Source organism: Protopterus annectens, chromosome 2.part1, assembly GCF_019279795.1.
Source record: "Protopterus annectens isolate FY-2018-M chromosome 2.part1, PAN1.0, whole genome shotgun sequence".
NCBI classification, from domain to species: domain Eukaryota; kingdom Metazoa; phylum Chordata; order Ceratodontiformes; family Protopteridae; genus Protopterus; species Protopterus annectens.
Genome location: NC_056729.1, coordinates 1,933,860,283 through 1,933,883,455, shown reverse-complemented (window position 1 = coordinate 1,933,883,455; position 23,173 = coordinate 1,933,860,283). Strand labels below are relative to the sequence as shown.

Below are 23,173 nucleotides of genomic sequence, written 5' to 3'. Positions count from 1 at the left end.
ACAGAATCGGTTATATTTATGGCAGTATGCCAAAGTGGGTCTTTTTATGTTGGCCAGCCTTCAGGATCTTATAAACAAAGGATAGCAATACATTTGAGCGATATTAATTGTAAGCATTTTAGAAGTGCTTTATATAAGTAAATATTGTGGGAAGAAATAGCCAGGGAATTGTTATGGCTAGGCTTGTATAAACCCTAGGGCCGATAGCCTAGTACCAACCTATGAACCTAGAAATATCAACTTGAACACACTTCTGCAAATTTTATATTTGTGGGTATTGATGCTGTTATGGGAGATGGGTTATTGAATATTTCCAAACATAAATGATTGGATCATAAAGAGAGATTATGGATTATTAATTTGGGTGCTATCTATAAACCTGGGTCTAATGAATATTGGCAATCTTATGTATGGTAGTAAACCTATATGGGGGTTTAATATGCTTGAGAAATACATAAATATATGTTTTTTTTAGATTTTCTTGTTAGAGGTGACAAATGGTAAAGTTTAATACTGGTAGACTATTACTTTTATATGAAGTGCTATTACATTCATTGATATGATGTTTGATTGTTTAAAATGTGCCATTTTTAGGAACTGATTGTAGTGTTATCAGGTTAAATTTATGTAATTAGTTACTGTGGCTTTATATCTTGGTTATTTAACTATGTGAGTTGTACTAGCCTGTTTTGCACTGATGATGCCAGTGGGTGAAACTGGACTGATTTAGTTGCTTAATGTCAGCCAGACTACTTTTTTAATGAATGCTGTGTGAAGATTAATAAATTGCTATTCAGCTGTATTGTACAGTACAAGTGCTGATTTATTACTGTCGTGTGCGCTATGTATACAAATATATATGTATATATATATATATATATATATATATATATATATATATATATATATGTACATATGGGTCAACTTCAAAACATTGAAATCTCATAATGTTGAAATTCGTAACATTGAGACCATAACATCGAAAATTCAAAACACTGAAAATCCAAAACAATGAAACTTCAGAACATTGAAACTTAGCTTCATAACACTGAAAATTACATCACACATGTAAATAAGATCTCCTCCACCTATAACAACAGCCAACTAACACACTTTCTACTATGCTTTTGCAGGGGGGCAAGCCCCCCTGCACCCTCCCATGTGAGAGCTCTGCCTCCCACACCTCCCGTAAGTTAAATATACCAACTCCAAGATTGCACTACAGTGGGAAAAAGTGTATGGTGATTGTGATACAGTGAGGTTAGGGAACTAACTTTTTTCCCTGTAGTGTGATCTTGGAGTTGGTATATTTAATTTACGGGAGGGTGTAGGGGGCAGCACAGGGGGGTGCCGGGCATACCTCTCAACTGTACAGACTAAGAGGTTGAGATGTAGGTGGGGCTTGCCCTCACCAAGAGAAATGTAGTAAAAAGAGTGTTTGTTAGTTAGGTGTTGTTATAGGTGAAGGAGATGTTATTTACATGTGCGTTGTAGTTTTCAATGTTATGAAGCACACTTTCAGTGTTCTGAGTTTTCATTGTTTTGGGTTTTCAGTGTTTTGGGATTTCGATGTTTTGGTCTCAATGTTTTGAATTTCAATGTTATGAAATTTCAATGTTTTGAAGTAGACCCATATATATGTCTACTTCATAAGACTGAATCCCAAAAGGCAAAAATTCAGAATACTGGACACATTTTAATGCAGGGGGCAAGCCCTCCTGCACCCCTCATGTGGGGGGGGCTGCACACCCCATACCCCCTGCTAACTATATATATGTGTATATATATATATATATATATATATATATATATATATATATATATATTTATATATGTATACCAACTCCATCATTCAGTATTTTGAATTTTCAGTCTTTTGGAGTTCAGTCTTTTGGTTTTTCAGTCTTCTGAAGTAGCCGTATATATATATATATATATATATATATATATATATATATATATATATATACACACATTTACATGTATGCACCCATATATGTGGGTTTGTGTGGGGGTGCCTGTAGGGTCTAGTATGTCTTTTAGAAGCTTCAGTGCTCCAGCCTCAATTGCTTTGCTGCAATTTCAAAAAAGTTACAGTGACAGTATACAGACCAGCTAAACATGCGTGCTTGCAGCTTAATAGGTTTTGCGCAAATGAACTGAGGAAACAATAAGTAATCAAGCACCCCACCCCGTCACTCTCCCTTCTTTTATTATTCTCACTTCAAACTTACTCAGAGAAAGATCTCTCATTAAAAATACAAAAAAAAGAGTCTTGGTCTTTCTGCAGGACTCTTCAACCATTAGTACTATATTTTGGCCACACAAACCTATCTCTGTCTCTTCTTTATGAAAGCAAACTCCTGCTTTGATCAATGACGTGGAAGCAGAGCACAGAGCACTTCGACATCAGGCAGATGAAGGAAACCCATATGTGGAATGCATGGAGGGCTGTTGTTTGATAGTTATCTTGTAATACAGTTTTAGGCAGTGAGTTTCATGACTATTTATTTATTTATTTGTCCTTGTTAAACGGGTTAGTCCTCTGGGCTGGAGGCCCATTTTCAGTGGAGACCTGTGGAGAAAAGCTACACATAAAGTACAATTTACATAGTTTTATATTTGAAATATATGACATTACAGACAGAGTTTCCTAATTCTACATCAGAAGATAATTTCTAACATTACACAAGGCAGACTCCTACATATTCTAATGTTTCTTACTTTTGTACTTTCCTAGTTTCAGTTACTGTTCCCTTTTCTTGTTTAGGGGTTACTGTAAGTGAGTAAACTTTCTACTGAACAAGACCTCTATACACACACACACACAAATATATATATATATATATATATATATATTTTCTTCTTTTTTTATGAATTGGGCTGCTTCATGGGTGATTTTGTAATGTAGTTGTGAGGTATGTGTTATTTTTTTTTAATAATATCAGGTAACTTGTGATATTATTTTAGTTATATAATGGAGGTTATGTTGTATTACATTAGTTGTATAATAATGTTTTATTTTTATTTTATTTTATTTTATTTACATTTAAATTTTTACTGGGTATGACAATGACAGAGACAAGAAATGCCAGGGCCATGGACTAAAACTCAGTGTGAAAAAATGCTTAATAATACCTATTGGAAAGATGGCCACCCCTGGAAATTACCACTTTGATAATACACCCCTAAAACTAGAAATGGTGGTCAGGGACCTGTGAATGCATGTTGATGGTAACCTAACATTTAACTGCCACCTACTGTGGTAAGAAAATCATTTAGTGTTATGCATCTTATAAATAAGGGCGTGGTATATAGGTCCAAGGAATTCATTTTTTAGAGGTTCATAGGTAGGTACTAGGCTATTGGCCCTAGGGCCTATATAAGCCTAGCCAAAAAGGTACCCTGGCTTTCGCCACCCAAGAAAATTATTTTCCTGTGCCCCTGTCAAGCAGAGCCACAGAAGTGATCTCCGGGGTGAATTTCCGATTTCCCATGCAGTCATCAAGATTTTTCTTGAAGAGTGCTAATGAGGAGCTCAGTTTGACATAGATAGGTAGTCTGTTCCAGAGTATGGGAAGTCTCTGGGACTGGAATCCATCCCTCCAGCATGTTCTGTTTATTGTGGTGACAAGATTTAGGTCCCTAGAGCACGTAGCTCGGAGGGATTGGGATATCTTTAAGTGGAGCATGTCCAACCGCTCTGGGTTTGACATAGCTTTGTATGGTAGGCAAAGATTGCCTCTGAGTAGGTGATGTGCAATGGAGTAAAGCTGGAGTTTTTTGAGATGGTCTGTGTAGGGCATCTGTTTGAGGCCAGTAATCCTCTTTGTGAGGTATTCCTGCAGCCTTTCCAGTTGTAGATGTCTTGTGAGGTACATACCAAAAGGGGCATTGTACTCTATAATGGGTCTAATGAGTGATGAGTAGAGAGGAACATTGACCTCTTTTTTTCTGGATGAGAAACCTTTTGTGATGAGGTGTGCCATGTAGAAAGATTTCCTGACCACTGTGGCAATATGATTATCAAAGGAGAGACTACTGTCCACCTGTTTCCCAAGGTCTCTTATCACACTTTCGGTGTTAAGTAGACTACCGCGTATGTGGTAGTTCATGGGTACCGAGTTTTTACCAAAGAGGATGACAATGCACTTTTTGGCATTGAGCTTGAGGCCATGGCTTTGACACCAGGCATCTGTCTCAGTGAGGCCCTTTTGTAGGATGTCCATATCTTTAGGAGTTTCGATTATGGCTCCTAGTTTGCAGTCATCTGTGAACTTAGTTAACCAAAGACCTTCTGTGTTAGCCTGTACTTCAGAGAAGTAGATAACAAACAGGAGAGGACCCAGGACTGAACCCTGTGGTGCTCCACTTGTCACTGGTCTGAAGTCTGATTTGGAGTCTGCTACTTTCACAGTGTGGGTTCTGTCAGTAAGCAAGTTGGCAACCCATCTTGTGACATAGGGATTTATACCTAATTTAGTGAGTTTATCTATAATTCCAGAGTGGGGGATGGTGTCAGACGCCTTGGTGAGATCTAGATAGGCTGTGTGAAACATCTTACCCTCATCTATGGCTTTAGTGACTGCTTCAAAGAAGTCTTTCAGGTTTTGGAGACATGATGCCTTTTATAAACCCGAACTGTGTGGTTACAGAGTTTGTAGATCTCCAATGTCTTTGTTTATGAGTTCCATGATGATACGTTCCATGGCCTTGCAGACCAGGCTCATCAGGCTAATGGGGCAGTAGTTCCTAGGGTCTGCCGTGGCTCTCCCTTTGTGAAGTGGGATAACCATTGTGATGCACCATTCAATGGGCACAAATCCTGAGGTGAGGCTATGACTGAACATGGTACTTAGGTGGGGTGCCAGTTCATTCTGTAATTCATATAGAAGGCAGCCTGGGATGTTGTCAGGTCCCATGGATGCTGTGTTCATGGCTTTGGAGAGTGAGGTTTTTACCTGTGCAGCCATGATTACAGGAACTTTGCATTATTCCAGTATAGAGATGGCCCTTTAGGGGGTGAGAGTGGGATAAAGTTAGCACTGAACCTATCTGCCAGGAGTTTGGCGATATCATTTGGTTCTGTGTATTTAGTGCCATTGTGCTGTAACTCAGAGCAGATCTGAGTGTTGCCATTGAGTTTCTTGATATAGCTATAGAATGCTTTGTGGTTGTCTTTAGAATCAGTGGCGATTTTGTTTTCATAACTAGCTTTGGAGGATTTTATGAGGGATCTCAGCTTCTTACTGAGGCTGACCAGGGAGTTCCTCCAATCATGGGATTTTACTCTTTTTTGCAACAGTTTCTTTCTTCTGTTGTAGAGTTTGTATATAGCAGAAGATCACCAGATTGGCTTCCTTTTTTGGAGGATAGCATCTTGGTTCTATTAGGGATAGCACGATCCATGCAGTCGTGTAAGTGCTTATAAGTGCATTTGTGTAGAATTCAGCAGTCGTACCACTGTTGTCCATCTGCATGGGTGTCGTGAAGTTTGCCACTTTTGTCTTAAGAGGCGTGAAGTTGACTTTGGAGAAATGTTTTATGGTTGTTTCCCTAATGGGGGGTGGGGCGGGATGTGGATGTCTAGGGTGATTAGCTTGTGGTCTGATCTGACCAACGAGGAATTGTCCTCTGGTGTGGATCACCGGTCGCCTATGCTGGTGATGACCAGGTCTAGGATATTGCTGCCCCTGGTGGGGGTGTGGATAAGTTGATCCAAGGCATTGGAATTTATGAATTCCAGAAAACGCTGAGCAAAAGAGTTGGTACATGAGTAGTTTTGCCAGTTAATAGTGGGGTAGTTGAAATCACCCATTATTAGGGTGTTAGGTTGTACCCTAATATTTTCCAGTGTATCAAGAAAAAAAGGAGTGGGAATCCTGGGGCATGGTGGGGTGTCTGTAGCAAGCTACAGTCTGGACTGCGGTCTTGCCCAGAGTTAGTTGAACTTGGATAATCTCGGATGCATTATGCTGAGCAACTAGCTTGAAGGTGTGGATATCCTTAATGAATATGGACACATCTCTGCCTTTAGCATTTTGGTCCGGGTTAGGTGTCCGAAAGGTGTGGTATGAATTATAGCCTGGTAATGCAGGGGTGCTCTCTGGTCTCTGTCACTGCACAAATGTCGATGTTCTCCATTTTAAGAAGTGCCTCGAGTGAGTGCATTTTGAGGTTTAGACTTCTAGCATTAAGTAGCATTACCCTCAGATTTTGCTTGCATGTGAATTTGCTAGGTATAGATCATCACAAAGCAGTAAATAGGGGACAAGTTTCATACTCAGCTCTCATTAGACCAGTCATCTAGTACAAAACACCCTTCAACGCATACCTGACTAGGCACTCACCACAGCTTGAGATACCACAGAAGTTTCTCAAAAAGAATACAAGGAGTAAACCGCTAGTGGTATGCAGATTGTCTCAAAGTCCTGTCCATGCAACTTGTCTGTTATATACTGCTTTGTGGCAATCTATACCTAGCTTATAAGGCTTCCTCTGATCCCACAGAGATGGATTTGTTGCACATCTGCAAAACATCTAGCATCAGAAATACTCTTTTGTAAGGACTTAAACCTCATCTGCAGCATGAACAGGATACGGTGGGACAGGTATGTGTCTAAAAATTACCCCTTCTCTGGAACAGGCTTCCCATCCATGTGAAGCAAAGCTCATCCCTAACTCTATTCAAGTGTAATTTGGGCCAATGGATGGGAAATCATGAATTTACCCATGGTTTGCCACCTATGTCCCTAATGGGCAGCGGCAGCTTGTGACCGTTTGATGTGTATAAGTCTATACTGTAACCTTAAAATTCCTTGGGATATTGACACGTCATCAATATTTTGGTAAATTTGCAGTAAGCTTGGCTAGTCTTAAAATGGCTCTTGGGTCAATAGCCTAGTAATCACCCATGAACCTAAGAACACGTGATAAATGAGCTTGAAAAATATTTGAGTTTATAGGTGATGAATTGCTTTTTTGAGGCTGAGTTTGGAGGGGAGCTTTTATGAAGCAGAGAAGTCATGACTGCTTATTTCTGTGGAAGCACTTGGATTGGGCAGTTTTGAAAAGATACTTTTTTAAGGATGTTTCATAAAATCTGGACAAAATCCCCTTGTTTTCAGGGGAGCAGAGGAGAATGAAATCATTCACAAAGTTTGGTGACTAGGACAATGACGTTGTGTGCTTTTTTATGAAGGGGTCTGCAAAGGTGGAGCATCTGGAGAGAATAGCACAGCTGGAATACTGGATTGAGAGTCTGCTTGTGTTGAACATAAATTATTCTTATTTAGGCAGTTTATAAAGAAGAGTTCCCTACAGGCATGGCTACTCTCTGCTCGATATAAAAGCATTTGGCTTTTGGTGAAACCCAGCAGTGGTGTCAGTGAAAAAGTGCATTGGCTATGAGAGAACAAATTTTGTTAGATGGTACCTGAAAAGAAGACATTTTTGTGTGATTCAAGAAAATGAGGCACAAGTCATATTATAGCTGAGCCAATTATATACCTTTTCCAACTACTATATGGTCATCTAAAGTTAATAAATGATGTATTTCCATTCCAGGAAGAGTAATGTATTCATTTTTTCTTTTGTAACTTTTATGTGATGTTTTTGTAGCATTGGTTTTCTAATTTTTAGTTTATGGGCTAGCTTTTCTGGGTGGGAGTAAATATGGCTTTAGATTTCTTTTTACGTAAGAAATGAGTTGCATTTTTTAGCAAGGTGTCTAACTTGACAAGGTCCTGCTCAAGTTTGTTTTCAGCTTTTGCAAGGGAATACTCTTCTGTATATTGTCATCTCTGTAGAAAAATTTTGGTAAGGAATGGAGGTTGGTGGGAACTCTTTCAATAAATGTAGAGAAAACTAATGGTGAAAGGACTGACCCTTAGGGAACCAATAAAATAAAAGGTGCTTAATCTGAGAAAATAGGACCTCCCTTGACCTGAATGCCTTTGTTAAACAGAATGTTTTTAAATGAGCCAGTCACACCCATGGGCAACAGTACAGTAAACAGTAGGTTGTAGATCACAAGGTTGAATGTCTTGATAAGGTCCATAAATACGGCCTGTATCAAATGTCTTTCATCCATATCAAGTCATTTTCATCCATATCAATTAAGTTGTTATCAGAAGGAGTCCAGATGGAAGTCAAAGTCTTTCTGCTCCAGAAACTCTGCTGTTGTCTGGAAAGGCGATGATGTTGATGCATTTTGTTGAGGAATTCAGAATAAGTTTCCTCAGCATTTATCCTAAAGTTGGGAGAACTGAGAATGGTCATAAGTCTGTATTAGTGGAGTTTTTGCTTTTTTTTCAGGGCCCTAGCAACTGCTGATTTACAAATGCAAGGCATAATTTTGTGCATAAAGTATACATTGAAAATGTGAAAGGAGTCAATAAGATAGTCTCAATATAAGAAGAAAACACAAAAATATAATTGCTCATTTCCTTGTCTGGCATATTGCTCGAAGTTTTCAATTTACATTTTCTTAATGTATCAAAGGTTGAAAAGATGATGTATTCACTTGGGTTAGAATATTCTATTTGACTAGGTGTGGGGGTCGTGAAAAAGGTGTTTGAATTGGATGAGTAAGTTAATGGTAGATCTGAGAAATATTTTGAGAAATCTTAGGAGAACTAAATCAAAGATTAAAAAGGTCATACAGACAGACCAGTTAGTAAAAACTACAAGAAAAACCTAGCCAAGCTATATTTCTCACTGTGTGATACCTTAAACCTCTTGTAGTAGAGGCCAATGGGATATATGCAATTGACCTCTTAAGGACATCAATTGTTTTAGCTATATGGATCTAAATATCCATGACTTTTACTTTTAGGTCTTTATGGATTCATTCAAGCCAATAAAGCCAAACCTCACTACCTGTGGACATGCATGTTTCAGCCTTCATATGACCTTGTCAGCACAGCATAAGTGGACTGTTTAGCTAAACTTTCTGTTTCTCTAGGGATGGCTTACACCTGTCATACCAAGGCTTTCCCATACTAGCTTAAGCCTTTGCTCTCCCTATATGTCTTTTTCTAGTTAGGCATTCCAAATCAAATGTGGATGATATCATGGTGGCATATTACTCACTACTAGAAATCTAAATAAAAAGATATTCTACTTCAGGTTCTTCTCAGCATGGAACATATTCATACTTGTATTGTTATAGTAGCATCATTTTAGTACAATGACTGCTCTCCCCTTACACCAGGGTAGAACAACTACCACACATTCAAGCCCTTGGGTAATTGCAAGGGAGTACCTGCATTTGTTAGAAGTATCACCACCACCTTAAGTCAGATTACCCACAACCCTAACTTGGAGATCCTGGAGATTAAAATCACCATTAAAAATCCAGATCATCATCAGTGTCTCTCAAAGATCATGAACATTACCATAACATGGTTTCAGGGTTAAATCTCAGGTCAAATAGATTCTTTTTAGTAGATGTCAGTTACCCAGACATTAATTGGTATACTTACACCTTCAAAATAGGTAGGTGCTGCATTTCCTGTAGATATTCATTCAGATATTTCAGGCACGGTCAATAATACCCTTCTAGCCTGCCAATATATGAAAACAGTCATTCCCATAACAAGTATCCCAGATTTTAAAAATATATAAACTAGTGTTTCCTTTAATGTAATGATAGTCTACTCCATGCATCAGTTTCTGTCTCAGAGAACCATTTAGTACAGCTCTCTTTCCTAAATAATCTTCTATAAAAGCTTGCTGATGCTTCTTTGCTACTGTTTGATAACTTTAAATGTCATGCATACTTTAATAAGGTGTCCTCTTATATATCTAAATGAGACACTGGAGAAGTTCAAGTGTTTTAATCTTTCATAACAGATTAAAATGTTCACATCTATGGACACTCTTAGATTATTTCCATTGTACTATTTCGAATTTACTTGCACTTGATTTTTTAATAGGATTTCCATATTGTTATTATATACTCTAGTTCGGGTCTAATGTAACTTAACATTTTCACATTTTATAAATATTTTATTATACACCCTATAGCTTTATAAGTATCACAAACCAATTGATTGACATGATTAGAAAACCTCAGAGTTGAAAGTACCTATATAGGGAGGTCCTTAAATAAATCTACAGTTTCAATCACTGTCTGCTGTTTTAAATATTCACTCTTCAGTGTTGTTCTTCTTTCAGCTTTTCCCTGTTAGGGGTCGCCACAGCAGAACTCCAGTCCGGTAATGATTGGCAGTAGATTTTTACAGTGCCGAGGTGCCAGCCCGATGCCCAACCTTTACCGAAGGCATGCCCATTCACGCATGTCTTTCGAATGCCACTCAACCGTGGGGAGGACATGCAGACTCCAAACAGAAGGCGCTCCAACCGAGAATCAAACGGGAGAACCTCCTGCTGTGAGGCAACAATGCTACCGCTGCACCACCATGACTATAAATATTCACTTGAGTGTATGTCTCCTAAATCTCATATGCCTAGTTTTGATGTATTTATCTGCGTAGTATTCTACTTTGGCCAAACGGTCAATTTAGTCAGGCCGTTTTGCAGACATAACCTATCTGTAACAGATATAATCAGTTTACCTATTTTTAAATCTTCTGCATAGAGATTGCAGGACATCTCAGATGAAAAAGATAGATCTGAAAGATACAAAACTAAACAACTTTAGGTCTAGGACAGACCCCTGTGGGTATCCTGACTGTACCCTAGAATTTCACCTATCCAATTGCTGTGTGATTCTTGCCATATCTTATTTGTAAAACATGCAGCTATCTTATCAAGATTACATTAATACCTAGTTGTTCTAATTTATTGATAATATTTTATGCATTCCTTTCATAAGTGTATATATATATATATATATATATATATATATATATATATATATATATATGTATGTGTGTGTGTGTGTGTGTGTGTGTGTGTGTGTGTGTGTGTGTATATATATATATATATATATATATATATATATATATATATATATATTGCATCACAGTACAATTTAGTGTATTGTTATAGAACATCATATTTCAAGTGGTTTTATATCTATTTTCAATATATGCATGCTGCTATGTGGTTTACAAGTCCAAGCCTTTCTAATTCTGACAATACTTTATCCAAAATATCCGTCTCCATTATTTTTCCACAGCAAGCAACAAAGCATATGGGTCTATATGACTCTGGGTTTGTCATATTCCCTTTTCCCTTAAAGATGGGTTTAACAATTCCATGCCTACAATCTATCCCTTACTGGAATAACAAACTCCACCATTCATGGATATATGAGTAAAGATCTTTGGGTAAAACTCCTGTTTATCCATGCTAAACATCTGACTGAAGAACTGACTTCATGAGTTCCTGCTGTTTCAATACAGCCTTTTATGCAAGTGGTAACTGACAAATAGTTAGATAATATGCTCAATTTCCTGACTAAAGTGCTGTAAGAATTTCCCTTCATGCATTTTGCTATACCAAACAATGTAATCTTGTAGAAAATTACTGTTTTAAATTGCAATGGTTCAGGTCCAAATTGCATTTGAAGAGGGCCTGCTTAACATGAATAGGAAGCCTTTTTCAAAGAAGGGGCAGAATGTATGTATGTTTTTGTATGTGTATGTGTGACTGTGTGTTGTGTGACTCTGTTTTAAACTGGTACATACACAAGCACACATTTACAAACACACACACACACACACACACACACACACACACACACACACACATACACACACATACACGCACACACACAGATATATGAATAATGAAAGAAGCCTGTTGCAACATAGGAGGAAGAAACGTAATAGAGACATGAAGGACTTTAAAAATGACCATGATTTACATGGCCTAAGCAAACTACAGCTGTTCATGCTGAGAATAGTGATGAGAAGACTTCCACTTTGAATGACACTGAGATGACTGCCTTTTGTGAGCAGTTATTTCTGGTGGTTCAGAATGTGTCAGGAAGGGATGAAGTGGCAGTCAAATCCCATAGTGATAGCAATTTAAGCCAAAGAGCAATAGTGGATGGGGCGAGTATGGAAGAATACGCTACCATCATTAGGTCATGATGTTAGAAGAAAGGCATCACACCGAGCGCTTAGATCCCTGAATACTGCTGATAATAATTCATGGGTTTTTCCAGCATTTCCATTACCCATTAGCCAAAAGCAGATAACGGCCCACAGTCGTTCGCGAAGCATAGGTCGAACGAAGCAAGAACTGCAGATGGATTTGGCTGGCAACCAGTCCTTGAAAAAGATGTGGCTCCAGGAAGAGACTCATTAATTTGGAGTATTTCCTCTAAGGTACTTACTTACTGATGAGATATTAGTTTTGGAGAAGGGCCTTAACTTTATACTGGCACAGAAAGCAGTGCTGAGTGATACTATCATTGATTTAAAGATGATTTTGAGAGATGTGTCTTTACAAATTATGTTTGCTGCTTCTACAGCTAAGAATGAGAGCATTGCTTTTAAAAACCCAGCTCATTTATGCCAGTTATACACCCAGTGTTAGAGGTCTTTGGCCAGCTCTGTGAGAGGAATTTACATCATTATTTTGAAGAAGGCTTTCACAGTAGAACATTTAATGACTTGTCCAAAGTAGAAAGACAAGCATTATGCATTTTAGCTGTAGATCCCAATATAGTCATCAGACCAGCTGATAAGGGTGGCCTGATTGTAATTATGGCAGCAATTTTTATTTTTCATAGATGAAGGAGTTGTTAGATGATTTTTCCACATATGCTTTGATTCAGTATCATGCCATTTTGACAATGGAGTGATGGATTTTGGCTACCTTAGATGACTGCCTAATGTGCAGAATGATTAGTCTGGATCAATGCAATTTCTTGCATGTGAGTGAACCACTTATTTTAATTATACATGGGCTACCTAAGATCCATAAGGATCAGTGCAAACCACCCTTTATGCCAATAGTGGCCAGAAGCAATTGGTGTACCGAGACATTCTCAGTCTTTGTGGAGAAACACTTAAGGCCTGTCATTGATAAGAACTTATATGTCCTGAAAGACTCTAAAACGTTTTTACAGGATTTGTTCCAGTTTTCTAAATAGTATTCCATTGATTTGCCATATGTATTTGTGACTGTGGGTGTTCAATCATTATTTACCATTATTCTGAATCAGTATGGTTTAGATGCATTGAAAAACTACTACTTTGTCTTTTCTTGGACGTTGTTTTGGAAAACAATGTTTTTTTGATTGATAAGTGTTATTACTTACAGAATGATAGCCTAGCTATGGGAACTTTCAATGCCAATAGCGATGCCAACATTGTGATGTCTTGGTGGGAAGACAAAGCTGTGGTAAATTGTGAACTTTCCAAGAATAATTTGGTATTTTATTGATGATTCGTCAACAATCTTTTTCTTGTATGGAAAGGGAGTATGGGTGAATTGAAAGAGTTTTTTGATTACCTTAATAACTCTCTCCCTTTCTTGAAATTCACTATTTGCAGTTGGTACAATAGAATACATTTTTTAGATATTGATATTGTTAGAACTAAGGATGGTGGAATCATAACAGGTATATATAGAAAACCTTATCATATCCTGTCTTCATAGGAGGATAATACACCATGGTCATGTCTTCCATAATATAGGAAAAGGTCAAGGCATGCAAGCATCCAGACTATATTTGAATGGCAATGATTTTGATAGAGAATTGACTATGTTGAAAGCTAGGTTTATGGAAAGAGGTTAGAAGCAGGAAACTTAGCCACTTCTTTGAATGAACTAACTGCCTTAAGGGAGAATGTAGCCAGACCTTATTTTCTGAAAAGGAGATAGATGTTACTAAATATATAAGAAACACAAAAAATAAGATTAAAAAAATGTTATAGGTATATCTAACAAGAGTCTTTATTTAGTAATTGTAATGGTATCATTAACATTATTAAGAGACATTGGCCATTTTTAACTACTGAACCTAGAATTAGAAATCCAGTAGTTGATTTTCCTAGGTTTTGGTTCAAAAATAAGAAGACTGTCCACAGGATGTTATGTTATCTAAAACTGTAAATCCTGTCAAAAGGAATAATTTATGTACTGGTACTAGACCATGTTTTTCATGTAATTATTATTCCTTTATTAGCTCCGAGCCTGAATTTTTACATCTGATATGGGATGTCTTTTTAATTTTAAGTTTACAGCAAACTTAGGCACCAGTCACGTGGTATATCTGGCTGTTTGTCAGCTCTGTAGAGCTTTTTATGTGGGTATGACTGACAGGACTTTAAGATAACTTATAAAAGAGCCCATCTACAACATTAAAATCCTTTCCCTTAATAATGCGCTAGCCAAAATTGTGAGAGACACAAATAGGGATTATACTTTTAGGTTTTTGGTAGTGGACACTATCAAGGAGAGTAATCATAAAGGTAATATAAGAAGTTATACAGAGTCTGTTGAAGCTAAATGGATTATTAGGATGTATGCAGGTAGAGCCAAAGGTTTAAATGACAGAGTTTCATTAAAGCCATTTTAGAAACTTAACAGCATACGTTGACATATTTTGTTTATTATATTTTTTATGTGAGATTTTATTTTATTGTTTGTTGTAACAGATGTTATTATTTGAAAGGATGTAGCTTTTGTATTTCTTATGTAAGTTACTTTTTTACACTGTTTAATTGATTTCAGTTTGATTGGTTGGATAGCGTTTAAATAACTTGTTACATTGTTATTCTGTAGGGTCTATATTAGAACACCGAACATTTAAAATGTCGAGTTTTCTAATATCGACCCGTTTTCAGCGAACACTGAAAATATCGAAGAAACAGATAACCGAATTTTTTCCTGGGGAAAGAATTTGGTTGTCCATTTCTGTTTCTTTGGTATTTTCAGTGGTCTGGTGGAAAGTTACTGTTCGGGTTCAGGTAAGTATGCGATTGAGTGCTGGTTAGGTTAGTTAGGGTTAGGGTGTGGGTTAGGTACGTGTGCGATTGTGCGGGCATGAGGGTTAGGGCGGGTTAGGTGAGTTAGGGTTAGAGCATGGGTTAGGTATGTGTGCGATTGTGTTGACGTGAGGGTTAGGGCACGCGTCAGGTAGGTGTACGATTGTGTGGATGTGAGGGTTAGGGTGGGGTAGGTGAGTTAGGGTTAGGGTGCGGATGAGGTGAGTGTGCGATAGTGACAGACCTTAGGGTTAGGTTTTGGGTTAAGGTAAGTGGATAGTTAGTGGTGTGTGTATAGTTTAGTGTAGGGTTAGGGGTAAGAGTTTAGGTGTATGTGTGTGGATTGCTGTTTGTTTGGTGTGCTAGTATTGTGTGTGTTTGTTTTGGAACAGCAAATTTTTTCCCTAGGAAAAAATTTGCTGTTCTGAATTTTCGATGTTTAGTATTTTCAATTGGTAGGGTTCGATATTAGAACACTCGACATTTTGAATGTTCAGTGTTCTAATATAGACCCATTCTGTAATGGTCTGATGAAGCCATGTAATACATTGTGAAAGTGCTCACCAATTTTATACATTAAAGGTTTTATTTTATCGGAGAGTCTGCATTTATTTTATTTTAGGCTGGACCGTGCATTCGTTCTAGTCTTTCTTTGGATTATAGTCTATGAACTTTTGGGTAAATCATTTACTCCAGGTGCAGTAGCGTTTATTGTGGCTTTGTCATAGGAAACTCTGACCATCATACCATCTTGCTATCTCCAGCTTACAAACCTGCACTGGTTAGAGAGAAGCCCACAAAGAAACAAACCAGGATATGGCCCGAGGGGGCTATGGAGGCCCTCCAGCACTGCTTTGAAAGAACCAACTGGGATATGTTCAAGGAGGCAGCCACAGTGGATCAGCATCTGAACATTGATGAATACACTGAGGTAGTGATGGCATACATTTCAAACTATGTTGATAGGGTAACAAATACCAAGAGTATCACTATTAGAGCTAACCAGAAGCCATGGCTCACCCGTAAGGTATATGAGCTTCTGAAGGAGAGAAGTGCAGCTTACAGGGCTAAGGACAAAGCAGCCCTAAGGTGTAGCAAGAGGTAATGTGAGGAAGGGTATAAAGGAGGCTAAGAGGGAGTATGGCAGAAAGGTACAGAGCCACTTTGAAGACATGAAGGATGCATGGAGACTATGGCAAGGCATAGGAGGTTCATAGGTTCATAGGTTGGTACTAGGCTATCGGCCCTAGGGCCTATACAAGCCTAGTCATAACAATTCCCTTGCTATTTCTTCCCAAGAAGAGACCTAAGGAAAGTGAACCCCATGAAGACTACTGGTCCAGGCAATATACTGAGCAAGGTGTTAAAAGCCTGTAATGATCAACTATGCACAGTGCTCAGGGAAATATTTAACACCTATCTTGCCATGGCAAACGTACCCTCCTGCTGCAAGGAAACTAACATCATCCCACTACCTAAGAAAACCACTCCTTCCAGCCCTAATGACTACAGACCATTCACTCTGACATCCACTGTATGAAATGTTTTGAGTGGCTGATCATAAAGCATCTTTCATCATGCCTACCTCCTGATTTTGACCCTTTGCAGTTTGCGTACATAGCTAACTGATATACGGCTGATGCCTTATCAGTAGCACTACATATCTCCCTTGAGCATTTAGAGGGCAAAGACAACCATGTGAGGATGCTGTTCATAGACTTCAGCTCTGCATTTAATACTGTGGTACCAAAGCAGCTGATAGAAAAACTGGCACATTTAGGAATCAGTAAACATCTCTGTAACTGGATCCTGGACTTCCTGATTGAGAGACCACAGGGGATGTGTTCAGGTAAGAAAACATCAAAGTGCATCATGATTAACACCGAGGCTCCACAGGGTTGTGTTCTCAGCCCACTGTTATTCATCATCTTGGCCAACGACTGCTATGCTAAGCACAAGCCAATCCATGTCAGTACATTGGCTGATGACACCACAGTCGTGGGGCTCATCACAAAGGAGGATGGAAGTGCGTACAGAGAGGAGGTGGCATCTCATCAGTTGTTGTGAGGGGAACAACCTTGACCTAAATGTAAGCAAGACCAACGAGATTATCATCGACTTCAAGAAAAGGTGAACAAACCACCCAGCACTCAGGATCAATAGTGAGAGTGTGGAGAAAGTACGAAATTCCTGGGTGTACACACATATCAGAGGTTGTCTTGTCGTCAGGAAACACCAGCCAATTGGTCAAGAAAGTGCACCAACACCTTCACTTTTTAAGAAGGCTGAAAAAAACCTAAGCTTCCTCCTCATATTCTCTCCACCTTCTATAGAGGTGCAGTAGGGAGCATCCTCACCTGCAATTTCACAGTGTGGCTTGGAAACTGCACAGTTACAGAAAGGAAGGCACTACAAAGTGTGGTGAGGGTTGCAGAGAAGGTAACAGGTTCCAGTCTTCCATCGATACAACATCTTTATTCTGCAAGAAGCATCCAAAAGGCCACCAAAATAATACAGGACAACATGCATCCTGCACATGGACTGTTTAAGCATCTGGCATCGGGCAGGAGATATCACAGCATCTGCTGCAGGACTGCAATATTCAATAACAGTTTCTGCACTACAGTGATTAGACATCTGAACTCGAGCATTAGTCCCAGGGGTCTGGACACATAATTTTATTTATTTGTGCAATATATACTTACTTATTTGTGCAATATATATTTAAATATATTCCAAGTAAGTGCAATATTTATTTATTATATCTGTAGTCAGTATCATTTAACTCACTCATATTAAGTAGGTTGTATGGTTGACGCAACAATGTCGACAAATCCTGTTGACCATAGTTTCTAAATCCCCCATTTACAGCAATCCTGTGAATCCCTGCCCTGTGTACGTCCTTCTGAACGGACGTACACATGAATATCAACATTCCGACTGTCTCTCTTAGCATGGTTGAGGAGGTGGCTGTCGGACATGTCAATGTCAACCTTTTTTCTGTAAACCATATATATATATATATATATATATATATATATATATATATATATAAATATAATTTGTAGATATAGTTATATAGATATTTATATATGCAAATACATATATATATATATATATATATATATATATATATATATATATATATCTACAGGTACATGATGAATGGTCAGAGTACAACCTAACCATTGTCTGTTCTATTTAACAAAGTTGTTTGAAAAATGGACTACTTAAACAACACCTCCCTGAAATTAAAAATACCAACCCTGAGATCACAGAATATCAGAAACAAATGAAAAATTCCCTTTTCTCTGGTATTCATCAGTCTTACAAAAATACTGGCCTCCCTCTTATTGGCCACCTTACTCGTGTGTGTTAACCCTAACCCGAACCCCAGACATTATGTTACTAGAAACCCTTTCCCTGCGGTGGTGGTGCTGCGGTAGCGTTGTCGCCTCACAGTAAGACGTTGTCCTGTTCGATTCTCAGCTAAAGCGTCTTCTGTGTGGAGACATGCGTGAATGGGCGTACCTTCATTGAAGGTTGTGCGTCAGAGCTGGCAACTCGGCACATAAAAATCTACTGCCAATCATTAGCGGACCGGAGTTAAGCTGTGGCGACCCCTAACCAGGAAAAGCCGAAAGACACAACAACATCACTACCAAGACGACAGTCAGTCTCGGTTTTGTAGCTGGGATTTACTAATATAGTGCTTTTTTAGTGGGAAAGAAGTAATAAAAGTTTTGTGTATCAGTCTTATGATTCTTTCATTGTTTTATGATTTTCTCATTTTTTCTACAATTTGTAAACACACACACATATATACGTGTGTGTGTGTATGTGTGTCCATGTATGTATAATATCCAAATTTTGTGTTTGTTGTGCTGAGGCACTGCTTTAATTAATATACTGATAAGTAAAAAAAGGAAAGCAAACAGCAAGATGAGCAAATGTATTTGAATGTGAAGTGCTGTAGAAGTAAATGTTATTAAAATATATAAGCACTGGTATTGAAACAGAAATATTATCAAATACAGATGCATTGGTTGCTTCCCTATGGTTACTGAATCAGGAAACCATGGATGTTGCAGTAATAGATAAAATGAAAGTGTATGCAATCTGAAAGTACGGATTGTTGTCTTTGATTTTCTGGTTTATGACACGAGGAATGCTCTTGTAGTTGATGCGGCTGACAACATATGCAAATTATTGGTACACACATGCTGATTTCTTGCTCTTATTTATAGGGTTCATGATACAGTGGGTGCTGTTGCTGTAGATTATGATGGCAATGTTGCCTGTGCCACTTCCACTGGAGGAATTACTAACAAGATGGTTGGACGAGTTGGCGACACACCTGTTATAGGTATGTGGGCATTTTTATTTTTGATTAATTTGTTGACTTCTTTATTTGTATTTTTACCAGTGCAGTTTGTTAGTCAGGTGAAGAATGACTACTCTTCCTCACAAATACAGCTGCTGATTCCATCATATGTTTTGCAGTGGTATACATAATTCCGACATAAGATAGCTGGACCTGAAACTCTGCCCCATCAAACTATTCTAGCTGTTTTCCTTTTATCTAATAGAAGAAAAGTGGAAGTTCCACTGTTTCTGACTGTTTGGGGGGACCTATTGGCTGGAGATTCATTCATATAAAATGACATCCTGAGGCAATGTAGCAACTGCCTCGTGTACACTGACAACCCTCTCCTTTTAGCCCCCAACACTCAGACTTGTGATAGATGCACTTATATATCCAAACTGGAAGCCACTCACTCTCCAGCCAAGACCGGAATTGCTGGTCAAGAGTAGAATGACAACACTTGCACCACACCATATGAAACACATAGCCCTCCAGAACACATATCAACACTGGCTTCACATAAAAACACAAACCACATACCCACCTTCACGGAGGCTCTCAATAAAAATCTACCCAAACAGCAGAGACCTCCAAGGCAGAAACGCACTCGACCACCACAACATAACACTAATCACGAGACACATAACTCTCCTAAGCAGTGTGCCACTCAACCAAATCCCCTAAGGCAAACAGCATGCCCAACACACTAGTTTTAGATGACTCGATAGTTTGGCACACTGATGTCACTCTCACTAGGTTGAATAAGGAGAAAGTATCAGTCAGCTGCCTCTCAGGTGCCAGGATCCACAATATAACGCACACACTCAGGTCCCTCAACAACAGGTACAAATATGACTCTGTCATTGTCCATGTGGGTGTGAATGACCTGAGACGTACCTCCCTGGACTACATCAAAAGAGACATGGAGGAGCTCTCGGATTATGTAGCCCAGGCGGGTATGACCCTAGCCCTGAGCAGCATAATATCATCATCCAGAATGATACCACAGTACAAGCAGAAAATGATTTATTTCAATAATTGGCTAAGTTTCTGGTGTCATTCTAAAGGGATCCGGTATCTGTCTGCATGAGATAACATGATTGACATATCTCAATGCTTTGCCAGAGATGCCCTGCATCTGTCACCCCTGGTTTTCCGGATACTGGCCAAGGCTCTTGCCACCGCTATGTGCTTTTTTTTTAGGCGGTGTTCCAAAGACCAAACTACCACTGTAACAGCTACAAATAAATGTAATCTGAGGGTCATGCTGCTCAATGCTAGAAGTCTAAATCTCAAAATGCACTCGCTCAAAGCACTCCTTAAAATGGACAACATCAACATTTGTGCTGTAACAGAGACCTGATTTAAAGCAGCAGAAACATTACCAGGCTATAACTCATTCCATTAGTAAGGTAAAAAACAAAAGGACCCAATGAAGAGGCTGCAGTTTCCAGTTTAAAAACACAGTTTTAATCCACAAAAAGGAAGCACAAGCGCTTTCATAGGTACAATCCCACTTCTTCAGATGTTAACAACTGTTCAAACAAGAATGGTTTAAATACATATACAAAAACACCTGAAGTAATTAAGTAGTGACATCAACTTAAAGCTACACTCATGTTAAAATATTCAGAACAAAGAAATTATACATCTACCTACCTACATTTAACTACACATTTAAATACAGTACTTAGTTTTAAAAATATATAAAAATATATATATATAAAACATTGCAGTACATACTCTAAAAAATATGTATACTTATTTACTGTATATACCTATTGCATATATTTTCACTTGGTAAAAGGTCTTTTCTTTAATAAAGGCTTGAGGGGAACATATTAATTCATTCCAAAATCAACATTGGCTCTCAGCCTTACTATCCATTCTGCTTCTAAGTTTTCTGTAACATTTCGTATGTCACCACCCCTAATATTCTCAGATGCCCTACTAATAACTAAAAACTTAAAATGTGTGTTCAGAGTCAGTTTCATTCACATTTTTAGCTAAAGCACTAAAATTGACCTTATTATTAATGTGGTAAAGATGCTCCCTGATTCTATTTTTTAAGCACCTATCAGTTTTCCCCACATAATTTTTTTTTACATTTTAAACAGTGGGCTAAATAAACCACATGTTTAGTTTCACAGGTAGCATACAAAAGAAAATTATATATTTTATGATAATAGGGGTGAGTAATCTGTGCACATGTATCTATAAATTTGCAGAATGAACAACGTCCACATGGTCCAGTTCCAACACTTACTGGGGTTCCAACACTGTGTTTAGGATAACATAGTCTCCTTTTCAGGGACAAATTATTCTTAAATAAAAATTTTGGTTCCGCATCTATCATCTGCTTAACCTGTTTATCACTGGTTAGAATTCCACAGTATTTCCTTACAATATTCATATACATACCTACATTTGTAGAATATTCTAAAGGTGCTCTCAGTTTAGTAACACTTTCCTTATTATTTAGACATTCTTTCCTGTTTTAGAAAAGTAAGTTTCAGCATTAGACTGTCTTAATTTTACAACCTGCTGAATATTGTTGTGGAAGAATGATTCAGTGTACCCGCTGGCCTTTAAATAATTTTTAACTACTTCAGTCCATTTATGAAAATCATCATCACGCATATTTAGCCTAGAGGTTCTATAAACTTGGTTTTAAACCACATTTTTAAAAATATGCGGTGGATGCATACTGTTCTTAGACAGAAGATGAGTAACATGACAAACTTTTTTATACTGTTTGGTGTATATTTCTCTACTATTCTCGACTACTATTGACACATCTAAGAAGTTAATATTATTTTCTGAATGTACTGGTGTAAACTTCAAATAAGAAGTACTACTGTTGATGTACCCCTCAAATCTCCGTAACTCTTCTTAAGTGCCCCCCATAGCATGAAAGGATCATCTACAAATTTCTCATAAATAATATGTTTTCTTTAAATGGACCTTTTAACATATAACTCATTCCATACCTTTCGGCCCCAGAACTTGAACCGAAGCTCCAAAGGTGGTGGTGTTTCCATATTCATAAAGGATGCACACACCTCCAGACTAGTAGCCCAACATAACGCATCAGAGATACTTCAGGTGCAGCTAACATTGGGTAAGACAGCGATTCAGGTCGTGACCTGCTATAGGTTCTCAACTATGTCCCAAGAAAGATAGAATATTACGCCATCTTAGAGACATCAAAAATGCAGATCCCAGTAATGCGCTTGCTTTAAATATTCTGCTTAATTCCACACACAGTTTTAAGTTTAAAGCTATTGAATGTGTTTTTCAAACAGAGAGGGAAAGTGATGTAAAAAATAGGATAGAAATACGTGAGAGCAATTGAATTGTTAACATGAGAGCAGATCTTAGTCCTGGACTGAATAACTTAGTTCTGCTTAAACTATACTTAAAGCTAGAAGACTTGATTGGCTCTGACTAGGAGGCTTGACTTTTCCGAAACTATTGATTGGAGGGTGTTCCTATTGGCTAAAGAGGAGGTGTGTTTGATTTTAGGACAGTGATAGGTTGTTTTGTGTGTTAACTGAAAAGGAGAGCAGGAGGCAAAGTACGATCTGTAGAAAGCTATTTTAGCCGAAAGCACTTATCGGAAGTGAATATCTTTGCTCTCTTCTACATTGTTTTGTCTGATTTTAAGTGTTGATTAAAGTTCCACAAGTTTTAAAAATATTTTTATTATTCCAGCTGTGGTGGTTTACTGAGGACCGTATTTTAGTTTGTCCCAAGAGTCACTGTCCCCATTCCTAAGCACCCTGTAGAATATTAGGGTCCAACATAACACTGTCATACTGGGCAACATTTCCTGGAATTCACTAATTCCAATGCCCTGGACCAGCTCATTCTTACCCCTACTAGAGGTAGCAAC

General features: G+C 38.1%; 1 protein-coding gene across 2 annotated transcripts in view; it reads left to right on the top strand.

Annotated features, from left to right (window-relative positions):
- LOC122794696 (isoaspartyl peptidase/L-asparaginase-like) overlaps positions 1-23,173 on the top strand; it is a 1,819,013-nt gene that overhangs the window by 1,267,237 nt on the left and 528,603 nt on the right. For both annotated transcript variants that reach the window (XM_044063331.1, XM_044063329.1), the window contains exon 5: positions 19,160-19,278. In XM_044063331.1, coding sequence (XP_043919266.1) covers positions 19,160-19,278 — 119 coding nt within the window. The remainder of the gene's footprint in view (positions 1-19,159; positions 19,279-23,173) is intronic.